We start from the raw sequence: 18,937 nt of genomic DNA, 5'->3' as shown, positions 1-18,937 counted from the left end.
AGAATTTAATGGGAGGAGTCAATAGTGTGCTCAAGATTTTCCGAGAGATTTTCTTTTTCGTCTTCTTTCTTTAATCTTGATACAGTGGATCTAAAAGGGCCTTGGGGCTGGGATTATTATAAATACCACCATTGCTTCAAGTGGTGGATGTTATGAGCAGCTCCGGCGGTAGCAGGCACAGACCAAGACGTAGGAGCCATGAGCGTTCAACCAGTGGTTACGGGGGAAGCAGATCAGAGCTCTCCTCGTCCTCCTCATCCTCTCGCTACTCCAATGATCCTCCGCCAAGATTCGCTAACAGAGCTAGTGGCAGTTCCAGCAACTTGTCGTCTTCATCCTGGGATCATGACTACAGCGGGGGCAACAAGAGGAGAGATGGAGGAGGGCCTGGTTCAAGACAGCAGAACAGAGGAGTAAACTTTGGTAAGGAATCCATGTTTATTTACAGCCGAGTTACTTTTATTGCAACATTGTGGTTGTAGGTGTGGCGAAAATAATATTAATTGTGGTTTTTTTCTTTAATTATATTTTATAGATGATGCTTCTGTCAATCAATTACTGAACAGATTAGATCAATGCAACGATAATGATAAATACAATCGTATCATAAGACAGCTTCAAGACATGCTGGAAACAGCCGACCAGAGGGTAAGGAACTGATATTTACATGTATGTCATGTCCTCTCTCTAGCTAATTGGTAAGAATTTGTCTGTGATACTGGATACTCTACAAAATGGGATTGAGAGGTAACGTGAGATGGAAAATATGTGTAATTTAATATGATCATTAGGTTCTACAAGACATCAGCTGCTACGCTAGAGCAGTGTTTGTCTTTATTGATATCGTCTAGCAGAGACTCACACAAGTAGGCAGTACTATAATTATGACAATGGTTCTTAATTTATTTATAATTATTTTAGTTTGTTTGACTGGATATTTTCAAGTGTTCATTCTGATCATATTAGCGATGATGTTAGAACCGTCTACCTTTCAGGACTCCAAAAAGTTAGTTATATATTTCTTTATAATGCTATGATGTGACTATTATAATGATTTCGTTTAGTCTCTTCAAAATGATGGCGACAAGCATACATTCTCAAATTCATTACCTGTAAGCTATTTTTTCTACATGCACTTCCTTATAATTCTTATTTTATTTATTTATTTTTATTTATTCATTTATTTATTTATAGTTTATTGCTGAGAACCTCCAGTCAGTACTTGAAGTTGCTGACACTCCTTCTCTTCTTGAGGTTGTGGTACGTAATCTGTTGCACATTGCAAAAGTATCACCAATGTACATCAGCCCTCACTTTAATGTAAGTTACCTCCCGCCCTTCTCTCTCTACTATTAACTGCTTGCTGGCTATTATTATCATTTATTATTATGTTATAGAATGTTGTTGATATACTTGTTGGATGGCACATTGATACACATCAAGATGAATCACTCATCAAGTTCATTGCTGGTCAGTTTTAATATTAATCTTTTTATTGTGTTATTAATTTTTTCTTTATTAAAATGATAGATTCTCTCATCTCTTTGCAACAATTTTGGGTTGAAGACATTACTTTCTCCGTTGATCTTTTGAAACAATTTCTGGAGGATATGGATGCATACACTAATGTCAGTTATAGCCATTGAACACTCTTTTGCTTTTACATTTGTGGCAGCTCACTCAATTTAAAGAGTTTACCCCATCCAATAGCTTTAGGCTATTTATCATAATGTACTGTTTGTATAGTCTACTGATCTTTGTGTGTGTGTGTGTGTGTGTTCAATGCATTTGGATTATAGTGAATAATATCCTCTAGGAGTTAACTGGTATGTCTGATAATGCTCCTGTTTCTCCTGATGACCAGTCCACTCCTGAGCAGTGTCTCTCAAAGCTAACAGCTCTCATCAAGTATCCACCATGCATTGTAGTACTTCTTATTAGTCTCTGTATTGTGTTAATAGGGTGTTCACTACTGTATTGAAGGCACTTGGGACTAATTTCTCGCCATCTCGTTCAAACGTATTGCCTGCTGATGTTAAAAAGGTATTAAAAAATTATCATTTATATATTATGAATTCTCTTTATCCTCTTCTTCAGGTTGTGAGTCGTATCATTGAGTATGTGGTGATGTCAACTGATGTCATGTATTCTGAAGATTTATTAATAACTGGTAACTCAATTTATTTGAATTCAAAAATGCCCCCAATTTTCTATTAATGTTTTTAGAAATTTTGAATTAAAAACAATTAAATATTTTGTGTTCTAGGTAATGAATGCCTCTGTCAGCTCTCAATATGTCTTCAAGCTTATTTCTCCTCAACCTTCAGCAATGAAGTGGTTGATTATATAATGCGTCAGTTTGACCCTTCAGACGAGCAGGAGCTCCCTTCGAATGAATTAGCAATGTCAATGATCAAACTGGTTATGCAGGTACTTTGTATAAACACTTTACTACTGTGTAGTGTGTAGGGGAGTTAGTGTATCTTCTATGAGTAGTTGATAATAGAGAGCTATTCAAAGGTGTACAGTTCACATGTAAATGTAGGGGCTAGTTTTTTTAACTATTACAACTTTTTTGCACCAAATACCATACAGCATACCATTGATAATATATGTACTTATTACTATTATTATTGTTGTTATTATTGTTGTTGTTGTTGTTGTTGTTGTTAGATGGCTGAAGACTCTCAGAGCTCATTGCCGACTCAGTTCCTCCAGAGACTCCTGTCACTGGAATCACCTTTCCTCCTCATTAGATCCAGCAGTAATGCTAAGGTACTGTACGACACTCCATCTCATACAGCACATACACAATGTACACGTGCATATAAATGTCTTGAATGCTATTAACATTTTACATTTATCACTAGACATTATAATATAGTATGTGAATGATGTAACAATTGTTGTTGTTATTGTTGTTTGTATTTGTAATTGTTGTTGTTGTTGTTGTATTTCTAGGCCTTAGAGATGCTATTGAGCTACTTTCAGACTCTTCTCTCTATTAGGAACATTCCTATTGTTGAAACAGTGTACAAGTTAGCCCTCCCTTTTTCTCTCATCTCTTTTATGATGTGTCTCTTTCTTTAGGCTACTGCTTGCTGACTTAGAGAGTGCCATGGACATGCTAAGCAAGAGCTTCACTGACCCTCTTTATGAGAGCAATCCTGACGTCTCACTGAGTGTCTTTGAAATGCAAATATTTGCAATATTTGATGTGACCGTCCTCTCTCATGTTGCCAAATCCTCAAAGTCTATCATCGGAGTAAGTGTGGGTGGGCTCTAATTGGAATTCCTGTATATAAAGTGAAATAGTTGTTGAGTCTGATTTTTACATATTTCACATTCACCTGCACCTGTCTGTGTGTATACATGTATATAGTGCTTGTATATGCTCTTAGCGTATCATGTAGTACATGTACATTAAAACTGTAAATATTTTGATTAGTTGTATTTATATTTGTTTTTGATTAGATGTGGTCTCCTACTCCCTCTGTCTTCTCTGTACTCACCTCCTACTTGACTTTCCTCACTCCTGAGATGGCATCAGAGTATCCTTCAGTTCACTTTGCTTTGCTCCACAGCCTCTTTCAAGACTGGATGAAGTATGTTTGTCTGTTTCTATTTAAACCTAGCTAGCTTTATTTACCTTCTCCTTCCCCTCTCTTTCTTCTATTATTTTCTCCCTCTCTTTTATTTTTTATTTTTCCTCTGACTCTCTCTCTCTCTCTCTCTCTTACTCTATTCCCAGTAATGGTAATTACATACCTAATCCTGGTTCAGCGTTCAGGCCAATAGATCCAGCTGATGGAGGCTCAGGCTCTTTAAAGTCTCCCTCTTACGCTGGCTCACTGACTGATGTTATAATTGAGGTCACAAGACAATTGCACAAGTTTGACTTATCTTATGATGTATGGTAAGCTACTGTTTATTACTGTTTTATGACGATTGATATTTGTATCATGTACAAATACCGATATAGTTGTTAGGATATTTTGATGCATTTTTGTGGCTGTTAAAATATTTGTATTTGTATTGATTTCATTTGATTTTCCAGTCATTTATTTCAAAGATGGACTGCTGATATATCAGACTGCATATCTACCAATAAAGACTTGTATACCCATTCCAACCTTCAGCTGCTAATGGACAACCTCTGCATGGAGCTACTCACATTGAGTAAGACAGTTATTGTGCTTTAGTGATTATAGCTTGATTATCATTATTATAAAATAATAATGATAATAATAGTAATAGTATTAATAATAATGATAGTATTAGTGATTATTATTATAGTTTGTAATTAGTAATTTGTTTATTATTTAACAATTTTGTGCATCTAAAATCAGCAAATTTACATGTCCCTCATGTGTTAAACCATTAAGCTTCTTTGTGGTTTGGTATCCTATTTGTAATAGCAGTACATGCTCATGACTTTATGATGATCTTTTTTGTAGCATTTTCTCGTGAGCACTCAGTAAGATTAGAGAATGCATCCGTCCTTAAAGGTTTGATTCAAAATAATGTTGTTGGAGATAAAGCTATTGCAAAGTAAGTTTAACAATACATTCTCATTATTTTTTGCATTTATTATTATTATTATTATTATAATTACGTTGCATGGTGTACTTTTATTCTCCAGATGTGTCCCTGAGGTTGTGATGAGACTCTGTGACACAAGAGGGGAAATAAGAGCAGCCTACTCTGCCCTTTTAGAAGTCATACCAACTCATATTATCACCAGGTAACCAGTACTGAGTACTTGTACTAATGCCTCATGACCACGACTTTACCCTCTAGTTTTAATATCGGCGTTGAGGAATTCCACCCGCCAAACGGTCGTAAGGGGCTGGAAGGTTTGAGGAGTTGCAAGGGAACTCATCACGCTCGTCATCTCCACATGACCAAACCATCACAAGTCACGTTCCATGGGCACCACTTTAGAGCTATAATGGGTTTCATTATGAATGGACTAGCTCCTAGGTTAGCTAATAAGGGATAGTGGAATGGATTGGTATTATATCAGAATCAGATGCATACTGTCTATCAATAGCAGTGATGTATTATATTATACTTGAAATCACACTCTTTTCTCTCTGTTCTCTCTGTCTCTCTCCTTCCCTCTCTCTCTCTCTCTCTCTCTCTCTCTCTCTCTCTCTCTCTCAGTAAGCACTTACCTGATGATTGGTTGGAGCGCATGTATCACTCGTGTCAGCACAGGAGACCACCTCCTGATGCGCTGGATCATCCAGAGACTCACCCGTTGCTCATGTCCCAGCTCGTGTGTAACTGTGATGCCCTCCTCTGGTTCTGGGCCACCTATGAATCAGCCCAGTATTGTTTATTGGCTAGACTCAAGACACCTCTTGGATCACCTAATGATACATTCAGAGCATTAGAAAGTAAGGAAATCAGTATCAGTATCAGTAACAGTATCAGTATTGGGATGGAAAAGTTTTTAAAATGGAGGATTCTCTTTTCAGAGGCATTTTTGATGAAATGCCCTGTACTCCATATTTTTGAGTAACTTTAAAATTTTGTAAAAAATCCAATTTTGATCAGAATCTGCTCAAACTTTCTATAGATCATAAGTACATGTATATGTATCAGAAAAAATTATAAAAATCAGGAATTCTCCCTTTTTCATTTTTGGCGAAATTTGGTCCAAGTCCCTGTACTATAGTACAGGGACTTTTGCCCGGTTTTGGAGCATCTTTTAAAAATTCATAAAAATCCAATCTTGATCAGAATTAGCTGAAACTTTCTACGCAACATAAGTACATGTATATGTATCAGGAAAAATTATAATAATGGAAAATTCTCTACTTTTCATTTTTGGCGAAATTTGGCTAAAGTCGCAGTACTATTATAGTACAGGGACTTTGGCCCAATTTTTGAACAACTTTAAAAATTCAGAAAATATTCAATTTTGATCAGAGCCAGCTCAAAATCAATAAACAGCATAAGAACTTGTATACACATCAGAAAATATTATAAAAATGAAGAATTTTCTCAAAACTATTTTTGACGGAATACCCTAGCTGTACTATTATAAAGTATAGGCCATAGTATAGTGGTTTGGTGAATTATTATCATTATCATTATCATTATTATTATTATTATTATTATTTTCTTAGCTGTTATCAGAGGTTATGCTCAAGAGGTAGAAGCTAACGGAGCCAAGAACAGCAGAGACACGCCCTCTGCTTTCACCGGACACTCCGGAGCAGGTATACCATTTCAATAATAATAAATACTTGACACAATTTAATCATTATCAGGGCTGGGCCCGCGCCATTACACCGTTCATTTGAGAGCTGTCCTCCTCCTTCAATTCATGGAGCATCTCGATAAACTCATGTACAATGCTTACGAAGGATCCTGTGTAACGCTGCCCCTAGTCCCTAAAGCAGTCAAAGGATTCTTCAGGAAGAACATGGAGGTCTGTCTGAGCTGGTTGAGTAATGTTAGAGGATCCCTAGTCTCAGTGGCTACTCATGCTGGCCTGCCTTCTGTGGCTCTAAGGCACGGGTTTGCTGCACTCCAGTCACTAATGAGAACCAGATCAGTTCAAGTGAGTATGAGAGAATGAGAGAGAAGAGATAATGGCTCAAAACTTTTAAATTTTACCTCAAAAATTGCCAGAGATGACTCCAAAATTGCCCCAAATTTTAATAAAATTTCTAATGCATACTACCACACTGGTCTATAGAGAGTTTAATTAGCTACATTTTCAATTTCAAATTTGACCAAATATCTCGTCTCTTTTTTTAGAGTCAAAGTCCCGAGTTCTTTAAGATCCTTGTCATGGTCATCCATGCTTTAATACAACTCAATTCGTGGGAGGCCATTCGTGGTATGGGGGTGTGGCTAAAGGGAATAACAGGAGCTCCTCCTCTCTGGATTGCAGCTGCTGAAGCTCAGGCTAAAGGAAGCTTTGAGTCGGCTTGTGAGGATTACATCAAATCACTGGAGCTGCCTATGGATAGCTATGTACAGAGCTTTGTGAATGATAGGGTCAGTTAGAATCGTATATGATGATATACTGTACATTGTGATTTTATCAACCTCTACTTTGTGCCTACTCCATTATTCATTATTATTTATTAGTTGATGTATTATCTTTATTATAATTTATCACTTGTTTTATTTTCTCTATTCTTTTCTCCAGATATGCGAGTGCTATATATCCCTGGGTGAATGGAAAGATGCCGAGGAGCTTCACAGAAGAGCCAGCATGCAGCACTACTCTGAGTCTGAGGGCTCTGGACTTAGCTATGACCTTAGCAAAATGCAGTCAGTACTGAATCAATAATTGTAATCAGTATCAGTTAATCCAGTTTTATGATGTGTAAAGTATTAGTGATATTTACAGTACACAATAGTATATATAATATATATCAATCCAGTACCTTCATGAGTACAAGTCATGTACATGTACATATGTATGTTTGTTCTTATCCAGGGCGTTGAGTTATTTTGAACAAGGTGATTTCTCGTCCGTTAAAGATTGTCTTGAGAGCCAAGTTGAGAGTCGTCACTGGGGGCGTGACCCTGAGGTGATACCGCTCTGGGACCCGAACCAGTTACTATCAACCAGTGAGACTCTCCTACTGAGAGCCTCTACACTACAAATGGACATATCTGACGATGATGAATCTAGCAGTACCACCTCTGACGATAACATTTCAAGGTATGTACATGTATATACATTATGTACATGTATAGAATATTTCTTTATTTCATAGTATTCAACGTTGGTTAAAGTTAGCCTCAGCGTATGCAGAGAGTCCCCTTAGGGTTGGTTGTCTAGAGTGGCCGTTGAGACTCTCTCCTTATCATGCCCTCCAGTTACAGGCCTCTGCTGCATTCCGTCTCCTCACTCCGTTAAAGTCCCGTCACGCTCACCCAACCAGCTCCAGTCTCCTCTTACACTCGCTGCCTATGAAGTCCCTCAATCCTGCTCGCCACGATAACGCTATTTGGAACACTGCCCGCCGCTACATGTCACACCTTTCCGGTACTTCAGTCAGTACGACTGACCGTACTCCCTCTCTGTTACTAGAAGCGTATCGACTTGCACGTAAACACAATAACCTTAAACTAGCTCGAATGTTGATCCAGCAGCACATCCAGCGATTGGCCGAGCCGCTCTCAATGGTTAGTGGTGACGGGTTGTCGGTAGGTGAGTCGAGTGGACTATCAGGAGCCGTTGAGGGCATGCACTCGTCTGTCGTCATCACGTCAAAGGAAAAGTTCCGCAACATGAGGGAGCTCTCTAAACTCTATGCTTGTCTCGGACAGACCAGCGATGCTGTTGATAGTCTCACCACATCAATAAGCACATTCTGTGATACTGAGAGCAATAAAGGAGCTGGAGGGGTAGCTGGGAACGAACTCACTGGTAGAGGATTACTGACTCTCGTCAAATGGTTGCAGTCCGATGCAAGGCTGCTGGGTACGCTCTGGCGTCCTGAGTTTGAGACCGGACGAAAGCTTGAGAGTCTGTTGACTCAAGAGATCCTCTGTAGGCAGGACAGGATGGGCCTGTATCGTAACTCAGGGCCAGAGGAAGCTTCAGAATTATTTCAACCTGACTGCTCTGTGGCTAGGTAAAGCACCTGTACTAGTATACATGCTTTTGTACTTACCATACTGTATGTAATGTACTAGTATTGTACATGTACAGTACTCTATCTTATTGCTCTATTTTTATTACATTATACATTACTCTCTCTCTCTTTCTCAATAGGTTTGATAAGCATGAGTATGGTATAGGGCAGCTCCTTCATTTAGCAACCATTCATTGTCCTACGTTAGCTAAAGCCTGGTGGTTGTTGGCTGGCTGGTGTTATCGTATTGGACGCAAGAATCTTGAGGCACTCAGCTCCACCGGGACTGCTGAACTACTCACACACGAGCAGAGAGAAGTTGATCAGATACTGGGAAAGGTAATAGAAATTTATTTGAAGTACTGTATAAAATGATAGTTTTTTAACCAAATTTATGTGTAGATATAATTGCAATCCCTATGTCTTTCATCACCTATTTCTTTTCTTTATATTTTATCAATCTTTCTCTTTGTCATTTTTCCCCTTGCTTCTTTTATTTGCCACTATCCATTATATCTTCTCTTTGTTTCTGTAGCTAGTTACAAGTGAGGAGAGAGCTGGCATTTTAAAGGTTCTTGGTCAAGTTCACATTGCTGATGATAGTTCTGATGAGGACCTTAAAGTCAGGGAACAACTGAAGGTAATCATCATTGAAGAGATCATGTACACTATTAATTATAAATATTTATTGATTATTTTATTATTAATAGACACTTGATATGGAGGAAGACACTAAGTCAGTCAAAGGACAGTTATTGACTGTGTGCCCATCACTGGAGAATCTCCCATCATTGGATCCATTGTTGAGTATATGGCATGGAGTAAGGAAGAGAATGTTCATGCACTATCAGCTATCAGCTAGAGCTTACTTCCATTTCCTTAAACTATCAGGTACTGATATATGTTACTAAAAATAGATTTGTTCTAAAAATAGATTTTTATGACTACAATACAGTGCCCTTGCTTCTCTGTCCTCTTCTTATTATTTTACTGTTATTATTATTATCATTATTATTATTGTTGTTGTTATTGTTATTATTATTATTATTGTAATAGTAATGATGCTAATTTCTTACAGGTGAGCAGGCTGGTTCATCTCCTGGTCTTGATGACATGAATGTCACTGCCTCATTGAGATTGTTAAGATTACTCGTCAAATATGCCGGAGAACTTAAAGCTGAACTTGAGACCGGGTTCTCAGCCACACCCACGAAACCGTGGAAAGGTAAATCGGAAATTTTATTTGTGCATGTAAAACATTCATGTACATGTACATGTACATTAGTGGAGAGCTGTGTATTTCTTTCTTATCATTTCTCTAAGTATTAATCACTTTCCTTATTTCATTATCAAAGGTATAATCCCTCAGTTATTTTCAAGGCTCAATCATCCCGAGGCTAACGTCCGTCAGAGTGTCTCCGACCTGTTGTGTCGGGTTGGTCAGGACTCACCTCACTACATCATTTATCCAGCCATTGTGGGGGCAGCCAAAGGAGCCGAAAAGAAATCAGCTTTCTCAGGTCTACTACAAATCATGTCTTCATTAATACTATGTTAATAATGTACATTATGTGCTCAATAAAGAGTGTTCGTGATTGAAGCTGTTTTAATTAGAAAACTCTGTGAGCTACATGTACTGTACATGCATTAGGAAACTAGAAGTCTATTAGCCTACATTGTATTTCAAGGCTAGCCTTTATCAAGTAAAGAGAACTCTCAAATAGGAGCCTGTCTACAAATTAAAACTTCTATTTGTGTTTAAGGATTTGCTTTTTGCTACCTCACCTACATGTGTATATGTACTTAATGCAAAGGTTTCATTTCAGGTATTCTTGGTGGCGGACATGGCGAAGAAGGAGAGGAAGAGTCTAACTATAACAACATTGATAATAATGTGATGGGAATGGATCAGTTCTCACCTCCTGATACACTACAAGACAACATGGACCAAGGTATGATACACTGTATGTCACTCATAGCAATTACTGGTTACTCTCCATTGGCAAGTACTTCCTTGTAGTCCATTCTGTGGGCTTTAATTTTTTGCCAACTGATTTTTGAATTTTTTTATCTCTTGACAATTGTCATGTAAATTACATACATGTACATATATGTGTGTATTAGATACACAAATGTAATTATGTATCTGTATAGCTAATAGTACACATTATTGATCTAATCAATCCACCTACTGTTGGTGAATAGTGGTACAACAGGGAATAACCTGATTCCTTATATGGTAGTGACCAGTGACCATAATGTATTGTCTGTGTGTGCTTTAGTTAGAAAAGGATCTGGTCACAGATTAGGCTATCTCTCTCTATCTTTATCTCGTGTTTGTCCTTTGCTTTCTTATTGTGTATCATGGCTGGTAAAGAAGTGCCTGTTCCTCTTATCAAACTACAGGAACAAATTACGTGTGCCAAGTGTTTCAATGTCTTCACTAAACCCAAGACACTCTCTTGTCTCCATTCATTCTGTCAGCAGTGCATTGAGGGATTAGCTACCATCTCTACCTTGTCTGTGGCCTGTCCTACCTGTCATCAACACACTGAGCTACCAGCTCATGCTAGAGCTGCTGGCTTTTCTGTGGCACCTCAGATTGTCGAATTAAAGCAAATGTATGATAGCCAATCAGTCCATGTCAAGTGTGACATTTGCCAGGACAATATCATTGCCAGTGGATATTGTAAGGAATGTAACCTATCAATATGCCATCAATGCATTGAGAAGCATAAGGATTGGCCTCATGAAATAAAAGAGTTTGATGAGCCTTTGAATGATAGGTTGCCTGTTGACAAGGAAGTGGCTTCACACTTGAAGACCATTCTGTCTGCCATTGGAGGAAGAAAGGCTGAGATAAGAGAGCAAGGAGAAGCAGTGAAGAAAGAGATAAGGTCACTCCTCAAAAGCACCATTGAGGATAAGTTTATGGAAGAAATTGATGAGATTGTGGCTAGGAAGCTCCAGTTGCTTGAGAAGCAGAAGGAAGAGAGTCTCAATGCTTCAGGTAAGATAGAGGAGTTTCATCTGGTAGAAAAAGCTGATATACAGTTTATTAGAAGCAACAATGACTCCATCAGTCATCATGTTGGTAGGATAGTATCTAGTGCTGGACTGGAGGAGTGTAAAGTAAAGGAGATCACTGCCATTAAGCATATACCAAAAGATCAAGCAATATCATTTGAGCTATCAATAGAATCACCAGACGATGAAAGATCTCTTTTAGTCTTACCAGCTTCTTCTCTCTCTCTCAATGTTGTTGTAACTCCTACTATCACTAAGCCTTGTCAAGTTATTAATGCTAGAGTGATCCCTACTGATAAACCAGGAGTGTACCAGGTTATATGTACTCCTGTTATTAGAGGACGTCATCAAGTTAACGTGAGAGCTCTTGGCGTTCAATTGAAACTACCTTCTTCGTTTACGATACCTTTCAATCCTTATGATGCAGCTCCCATTCGTGTTATACCTGGTGTTGATAATCCTCGTGGTATTGCTGTTAGTGATGACGGTCTTATTGTAGTATCAGAATATAAGCCTTGTATTATGAGCATAATGATTAAAGAAGGAAAGAAATTGAAATCATTCAGTGAGGGAGCTGCACTTGGCTTTTCAAGGAATAATGGCCTGGATATTATGGAGGATAGCTCTATTCTTGTTGCTGATACTGACAATCACAGGATACTGAAGATAAGTATGGATGGTAAGTGTGATCCAGTTGGTGGTAGTAGGGGTGCTGGAGAATTACAGTTTCAGTTTCCTACTGGCGTCACTGCTTCACCAATAAACAAACATATTTATGTCGCTGATAAAAATAATCATCGTGTACAAGTTCTTAATTATGATCTAAAGTTTTGTCCTGGGTTTGGTAAATCAGGAACCGGCAATGGAGAGTTTAACCAGCCTGTTGATGTTGCTGTGGATAAAGAAGGAAATATTTATGTCACTGATAGTTATAATCATCGCATTCAAAAGTTTACTCATGATGGCAATTATATTTGTCAGTTTGGCAGTCAAGGGTCTGGTCCTGGCCAGCTTAATTATCCAGCAGGTATTACAGTAGACACTACTGGTCTGGTGTTTGTTAGTGAGTGTAATAATCATCGTGTCTCAATCTTCACTAGTGATGGCCAGTATGTGAATCACTTTGGAGGGAAAGGGCAAAACAAGGATCAGTTCGATAGTCCATATGTTGGAATAACGTTTGATAAAGATGGCCGCCTCTATGTTTGTGACAATTTAAACAATAGAATAGTAGTTTATTAGTGTGAACTAATGATGTAGTTATGGAATAGTCATTGATATTTTCTTGTTGGTATGAATCTGAATATTTATGTAACTAATTCTAATTGTCAATCAAAATTTTGCATCAACTAAATAATGGTACACAGTATGTACTGTATAATGAATAATATGTAGCTTTGGAGGGAAAGAGCAAAACGAGGATCAATTTAATGGTCCTAATTTGGAATGGCATTCAAACATGGTTTCCTTTACCTTTGTGATACTGGCAAAAGTAGGCTAGTAGTTTATTAGTATTAAACTATTAATTTAATTGTGTAATGTTTTTCATATTGTTTTAATTATTATTACCTTGTAATAAAATCAAATAAAATTCTCTATTGGCGTATTATTATCTATAGTACCTTGGAGAAATACTGCATATACATGTACTATCATCTGTTGTACTCTTTTAGCAGATACAGCTTCTAATAAAAGTTTATTAATGAATACAATGCATGCTTGGTACAGCGTCTGAATGCTTTCAAACTATGCTGTACACTACCATCATGCCTGTATTTTTCACTCGTGTAGACATGATTGAGAATTCACCGTCGGAATTATCCAGCCTTGACAGGTGTCTTGCAGTCATTGTTGATTCACTGACACAGAAAAACCCCATAATGGTGAAAGCAGTGAGGGACCTTGTATCAGAGCTCTGTCGCATCACCCTGCTCTGGGACGAGATGTGGCTGGCAGCACTGATGCAGAGACAGGGCGAGGTACACAGGAGACTCCTCCAGATTGAAGCTGAGACCAAAAGGACGTTTGCTATACATAATCACGTGCTTAGTATGGAGCGGAAGGAAGCTGTCATGAGACAGAAGTATATTGCCACAATGAAACCAGTGAGTAAATTGCATTTAGTAATGATAATGTTAATAATAAAAGAGTTCTTGATAAGTTGATATACGTGTATGTAAGTATGTATTTTTTCATTGCATTAAAATGTTGATGTATAAGTACATGTATGTGTAATTTGTATTCTCCTTATCACATAATTTTATTAATTTGTATTTCTTTCCTTTTTTTCGTTTTTTTCTCTCTCTCTCTCTCAGTTGCTTTGGGTGTTAGAGTATTTAGCTGCAGTTACAGCCCAGCCCCCTGAGACACAGAATGAGCGTCAGTTTCAAGCCGAATATGGCGAACTCATTACAATGGCAATACAGAAACTCCAGAATCCAAGCAACTACAAGAGCTCCATTAATGTCTGGGACCCTTTCAAACAAGTACACTAATAATGATAATAATAATGATAATGATAATAATAATAATAATGATAATAATAATAATAATGATAATGATAATAATAATAATAATAATAATAATAATAATAATAATAATAATAATAATAATGATAATAATAATAATAATAATAATAATAATGATAATAATAATAATAATAATAATAATAATAATAATAATAATAATAATAATAATAATAATAATAATAATGATAATAATAATAATGATAATAATGATTTAATAATTACTGTATACACACACGTATGCAATAATAGTATGAGCTTCAGATTTTAGATTATTATTTATTATTTTTTTATTGTTTTTATTCTTTTTTTTAGCTTCAGCAGATGTTAATGCACAGGGCACAGAAGAGGATGCAGACCCCACTGAGTCTCAATGAGATCAGTCCTCACTTGGCAGCTATACAGTCATCATGCATTTCAATGCCTGGACACAGTCAAATGGATGAAGTGAGAGAATTAAAATAAACATGTACTGCATATAGTATCAATACATGAGAGATAATTGATTTTTTATTCTTTCTATTTTTTCTTTTATGTGTATCTCTTTGTTATTTATACTAATATAATTACACATACATGTACTTATACTCATACACATACATGTACATGTACATGTATAGTTACGTTATTCTCTCTCTATTAGCCTGTTCTATTGGAGTCATTCTGTCTGGACGTGTCTGTCCTTCCAACAAAGACGAAACCAAAGAAGATATCAATGATAGGGTCCGACGGCCGGAGACACACTTATCTCTTCAAAGGATTGGAGGACCTTCATCTTGATGAGAGGATAATGCAGTTCATGGCTATCGTTAATAACATGTTTGCTAAAGCTCACAAGTAAGGCCTCTACAGTTGTGGTGATTGTACTTGTAATTTTATAATTGACCCTCCAACAAGATTTCCTCTTACATGCATTTGGTATACTATTAGCTATACTTGGAACATAATAATTTAAATTAATTTTATCACTTTGTATGTTATTTTTGTCTTTTTTTTTATCGGCAGACATCAGACACAGTTGTATTTGGCTCGTGATTATGCTGTAATACCATTAGGTGCACGCTCTGGTCTTATCCAGTGGGTCGATAATGTTACCCCGTTGTTTGGTATTTATAAGAGATGGCAGCAAAGAGAAGCACTAGCTAAAGCAATGCAGCAAGTAAGTACATGTACATGTATAAATACACATGTATAAGGAATGGGGTTAGTTGCTTTAAAAATTCATAAAAAATCCAAATTTGATTGGAATCAGCTCAAACTTTTTATGCAGCATAAGTACATGCGTGTGCATCAGGAAAAAAATCATAAAATGGAGATTTCTTTCCTAGCCATTTTTGGTGAAATTTGACCCTAAAGCCCCTGTACTATAGTACCCTGATTATGTACCGCCTTTACTCCATTAGGCTGGTTCACAGCCTACAGCTCCGTTACAAGTTCAAGTCAGGAAGCCCAACGAGCTGTTTTATGCTAAGATCATTCCTCTCCTCAATGAGAAAGGGCTTAATGAACACACTCCACGCAAAGAGTGGCCCCTCGGCATACAAATGAGAGTACTCAAAGAACTAATGAACGAAACCCCTAGAGACCTACTAACAAAGTGAGTTCATACACCAATACTGGATCATGTACATGTATGCGTAATTGCGTGCTGATTGAAAGGTTTAAAGATTGACTTTAGTTTTTAATATTTGTATTGTTTCTTTATGCTAGGGAGTTGTGGTGTGCTAGTTCATGTGCATCAGAGTGGTGGGCAGTCACTCAGACCTACTGTCGCTCTACTGCTGTAATGTGTATGATTGGGTACATCATTGGGCTGGGTGACCGCCATCTTGACAATCTACTGGTAGAATTCACCACTGGACAAGTATGCCCTGACTACTGACTACTATGTGTATGTACATGTACAAATATTGGATGAGTTGGTCAAGTGTTTTTTTAGATATAAAATGCTATAGTTTTGTTTTAAATGCATAACTCTTTTTGTATTTCTTATTCTATTTCTCTCTCTCTCTCTCTCTCAGGTTGTCCATGTTGATTATAACGTTTGTTTTGAGAAAGGAAAGAGCCTTCGTGTCCCTGAGAGAGTTCCATTCAGAATGACACAAAACATTGAGAATGCTCTAGGATTCACTGGAGTTGAGGTACAATATACATAATATACTCAATCATACATTACCTATATAATATCTAATAGGGTTTATTCCGTATTTCCTGTGAAGACATTTTGCGTATTCTTCGTCGAGGAAGAGAAACACTATTGACACTGCTAGAGGCGTTTGTATACGACCCGTTGATCGACTGGACACAGAGCGAAGAGGCCGCCTTCCCTCTGGCTATGAGAACCACAACTGAGCTCGGAGTGAGACAAACAAGGAAGGAAATGGAATGGGAAGTAGCCGAAGGAATGCTCATTACTAAACTGGCTGAGTCTGAACCACACTGGCAGAAAAACAGGTATAACAATTATTGTGTATACCATATTTCTGTATATTTATACACAAACTGTGTTTTATAAACTTCTTTCTATTTCTTGTAGAGAGAACTTGTGCTCTGTGCTGCTTGCATTGGAGAAGCATCTTAATGACATAGCATTGACTAGTGAGCAGATGGTGGGCTATCAGGAGAAGATTGGCAAACTTGACAAAGAGATCAGCATATTGACAGAAGCTGTGTCCACACCCAACCATCCACTCATATCAATGCAAGACAGGTAACGAGATGCTCACTGTCTGTCTATGTGCTTTTATTGCATTCTCTGATGCATGTAACAAAAATGACACAGTGTCTTTCCTTTATAGCAGAAAATGTACTTCATAGTCATGTATTGTACATATACATGTTTATGCATTGAAGCTTTGAGCTGATTGCAATCAAAATTGTACTTTTTTACAAAATTTTTGAAGTTGCTCAAAAAGTTTGGCAAATATGTAGTACAGTATTTGAATGTCGTGTTATGGTGGAGCTGGTGCTTTATCATTGATGTTTCATTAGGCTATCGGAGCAGAGTCGTCTCTCTGCCGAACAAAAGAGATTACTATCACTAATCAAAGAGAAATATGATGACAGTTTAGAGTGGAACCAGAAGTACAAAGTAAATAGCTCATTTTTATTGAAGATTAGAAAAATACTTGCATCTTTCTCTCTCTCTCTCTTCCCAATAGTCTGTATTTACTTCATTGCATTCGACTGATAAAGAAACAACTCTTCAAAAACTAGCAGCCATGATGAGAGAGCCACTAGACTTGGGTATGCCCTATTGTTGTAATGCATTAGTGGATTAACTCATTCATTTGTATGTCACAGGCTCATCAGGTCATGAACCAGCAGTTGAGTTCTTACAGAAGACAGGACAGGCACACACTGTTGAATCTGTGAGTGTACAGTACCACTATAATGTCACTATAGAGCTCTTTCCCTATTTGATTACCTTTCCTATCTTTATATTTTCAGTATATATGGTGTCTCTTCTTTACCTTATTTTCTTTCATTTCCCTTCCTCTCTCTCTCTCTCTCTCTCTCTCTCTCTCTCTCTCATCTTGCTATATAAAACTAGTGTGATCAGCTGGAAGATGAACTGGTAAGTTTATTACAAAGACGAAGGACGGTTATCCATGGAGCACTGGAGGCACTCAACCAGTATAGAGTCATCACCTCTCAGTTCCCCACAAGATACTTGGAGCAATCAAGGAGCTACCTTTGGGAGCACTGCCTGGATGAGATTGTTAACTCCAGTACAGAGATACATCATGATCAGTAAGTCAATGTGCTATTATTATTATGTACACATAACAAATGCAATGTTAATGCTTTGTATTAATAATTCGAGAGGGTTGTACTCAATATTTGGAGTGTATTTTATTGATTTTTTGCCTCTATAGGTTTATCAAGATTGTTGAATCGTTTGAGAGTCTTTTGGGTCCCTCACCGCCCACTCGACTAATAATGGCAACTGATAATAAACTAAGGAAACAAATTCAAGAGCAAGGAACTAAATTCCAAAAGGTATGAATTTGTTGCTGTGTGTGTCTGTAAAAAGTTTGAACTAATTCCGATCAAAATTAATTTTTTGTGAATTTTTAAAGTTGCCCAAAATTGGACCAAAGACCCTGTACTATAGTACAGGGTCACGGGTCAAATTTTGCCAAAATTGAAAAAGAGAGAATTCTTTATTTTTATTACATTTTCTGATACATATACATGTTCTTATGTTGTGTAGAAAGTTTGAACTGATTCCGATCAAAATTGGATTTTTTACAAATTTTTAAAGTTGCTCAAAAATTGGACCAAAGACCCTGTACTATTAGTAACGCGGTAGCGTTATTAGTAACGCGGTAGCGTTACTAAGTAGGATTCACCCCCAAACAAAATGGCTGCCACGACTTTTGCAGCCTTGCTATACCGGGAAAACGAGCTCCTATGCTTACCAGACTTCTTAGAGGACCTTATCTTGACCAGAGGACTCCAATGGTACCCATAGCGTGGCTCTAGACCTTTTCTGGGAGAAAAATCAAAAATCTGCAAACCGGCCGTTTTGTTCAGCCACCTTTTTTCATCTTCATCATCATCATCAGGAAAGTCCTGTCAATCCAGTTGTCGGTCGATATATCGATCTTGCCTGGTGATAGAAGGCTAATTCTTACACCATTCTACTCCAACAGGGTATGCGCAGGTCCTTGTCCCCTAGAATCATTCTCCAAGAAAGGAAAAAGTGATACTGTGACTGTTGGATCGCACCAGCTTACCTCATGCCGCCATTTTGTTAATTAAATAAAG

General features: G+C 37.4%; 2 protein-coding genes across 2 annotated transcripts in view; both read left to right on the top strand.

Annotated features, from left to right (window-relative positions):
- Positions 1-15: 15 nt before the first annotated feature.
- LOC100641883 (serine/threonine-protein kinase SMG1-like) overlaps positions 16-18,937 on the top strand; it is a 26,352-nt gene continuing 7,430 nt past the window's right edge. Inside the window, exons 1-50 of the mRNA XM_019994835.1 lie at positions 16-423; positions 536-648; positions 692-747; positions 792-866; positions 922-1,006; positions 1,065-1,112; positions 1,195-1,320; positions 1,398-1,470; positions 1,531-1,628; positions 1,817-1,908; positions 1,962-2,043; positions 2,098-2,170; positions 2,267-2,430; positions 2,674-2,775; positions 2,962-3,038; positions 3,091-3,265; positions 3,475-3,605; positions 3,752-3,916; positions 4,058-4,179; positions 4,458-4,551; positions 4,643-4,744; positions 4,801-4,983; positions 5,167-5,402; positions 6,138-6,230; positions 6,282-6,574; positions 6,775-7,017; positions 7,172-7,296; positions 7,466-7,693; positions 7,749-8,612; positions 8,753-8,951; positions 9,148-9,252; positions 9,323-9,503; positions 9,691-9,837; positions 9,968-10,132; positions 10,439-10,564; positions 13,431-13,744; positions 13,955-14,125; positions 14,480-14,611; positions 14,808-15,001; positions 15,170-15,323; positions 15,568-15,761; positions 15,875-16,028; positions 16,186-16,305; positions 16,359-16,618; positions 16,701-16,874; positions 17,156-17,255; positions 17,326-17,410; positions 17,468-17,535; positions 17,718-17,917; positions 18,043-18,166. Of these exons, the coding sequence (XP_019850394.1) occupies positions 153-423; positions 536-648; positions 692-747; positions 792-866; positions 922-1,006; positions 1,065-1,112; positions 1,195-1,320; positions 1,398-1,470; positions 1,531-1,628; positions 1,817-1,908; positions 1,962-2,043; positions 2,098-2,170; positions 2,267-2,430; positions 2,674-2,775; positions 2,962-3,038; positions 3,091-3,265; positions 3,475-3,605; positions 3,752-3,916; positions 4,058-4,179; positions 4,458-4,551; positions 4,643-4,744; positions 4,801-4,983; positions 5,167-5,402; positions 6,138-6,230; positions 6,282-6,574; positions 6,775-7,017; positions 7,172-7,296; positions 7,466-7,693; positions 7,749-8,612; positions 8,753-8,951; positions 9,148-9,252; positions 9,323-9,503; positions 9,691-9,837; positions 9,968-10,132; positions 10,439-10,564; positions 13,431-13,744; positions 13,955-14,125; positions 14,480-14,611; positions 14,808-15,001; positions 15,170-15,323; positions 15,568-15,761; positions 15,875-16,028; positions 16,186-16,305; positions 16,359-16,618; positions 16,701-16,874; positions 17,156-17,255; positions 17,326-17,410; positions 17,468-17,535; positions 17,718-17,917; positions 18,043-18,166 (7,956 nt within the window). The 5' untranslated portion in view covers positions 16-152. The remainder of the gene's footprint in view (positions 424-535; positions 649-691; positions 748-791; positions 867-921; positions 1,007-1,064; positions 1,113-1,194; positions 1,321-1,397; positions 1,471-1,530; positions 1,629-1,816; positions 1,909-1,961; positions 2,044-2,097; positions 2,171-2,266; positions 2,431-2,673; positions 2,776-2,961; positions 3,039-3,090; positions 3,266-3,474; positions 3,606-3,751; positions 3,917-4,057; positions 4,180-4,457; positions 4,552-4,642; positions 4,745-4,800; positions 4,984-5,166; positions 5,403-6,137; positions 6,231-6,281; positions 6,575-6,774; positions 7,018-7,171; positions 7,297-7,465; positions 7,694-7,748; positions 8,613-8,752; positions 8,952-9,147; positions 9,253-9,322; positions 9,504-9,690; positions 9,838-9,967; positions 10,133-10,438; positions 10,565-13,430; positions 13,745-13,954; positions 14,126-14,479; positions 14,612-14,807; positions 15,002-15,169; positions 15,324-15,567; positions 15,762-15,874; positions 16,029-16,185; positions 16,306-16,358; positions 16,619-16,700; positions 16,875-17,155; positions 17,256-17,325; positions 17,411-17,467; positions 17,536-17,717; positions 17,918-18,042; positions 18,167-18,937) is intronic.
- LOC105312224 (E3 ubiquitin-protein ligase TRIM71-like) lies at positions 10,813-12,977 on the top strand. Its single transcript, XM_011404696.2, has one exon. It carries the CDS (start codon positions 10,977-10,979, stop codon positions 12,879-12,881), a length of 1,905 nt encoding a protein of 634 aa, XP_011402998.1. The 5' UTR covers positions 10,813-10,976; the 3' UTR covers positions 12,882-12,977.

This window comes from Amphimedon queenslandica, unplaced genomic scaffold (genome assembly GCF_000090795.2).
Source record: "Amphimedon queenslandica unplaced genomic scaffold, v1.1 AMPQUscaffold_13465, whole genome shotgun sequence".
NCBI classification, from domain to species: domain Eukaryota; kingdom Metazoa; phylum Porifera; class Demospongiae; order Haplosclerida; family Niphatidae; genus Amphimedon; species Amphimedon queenslandica.
Note: the sequence above shows the minus strand (reverse complement) of the source record. Positions and strands in the feature narration are given on the sequence as shown.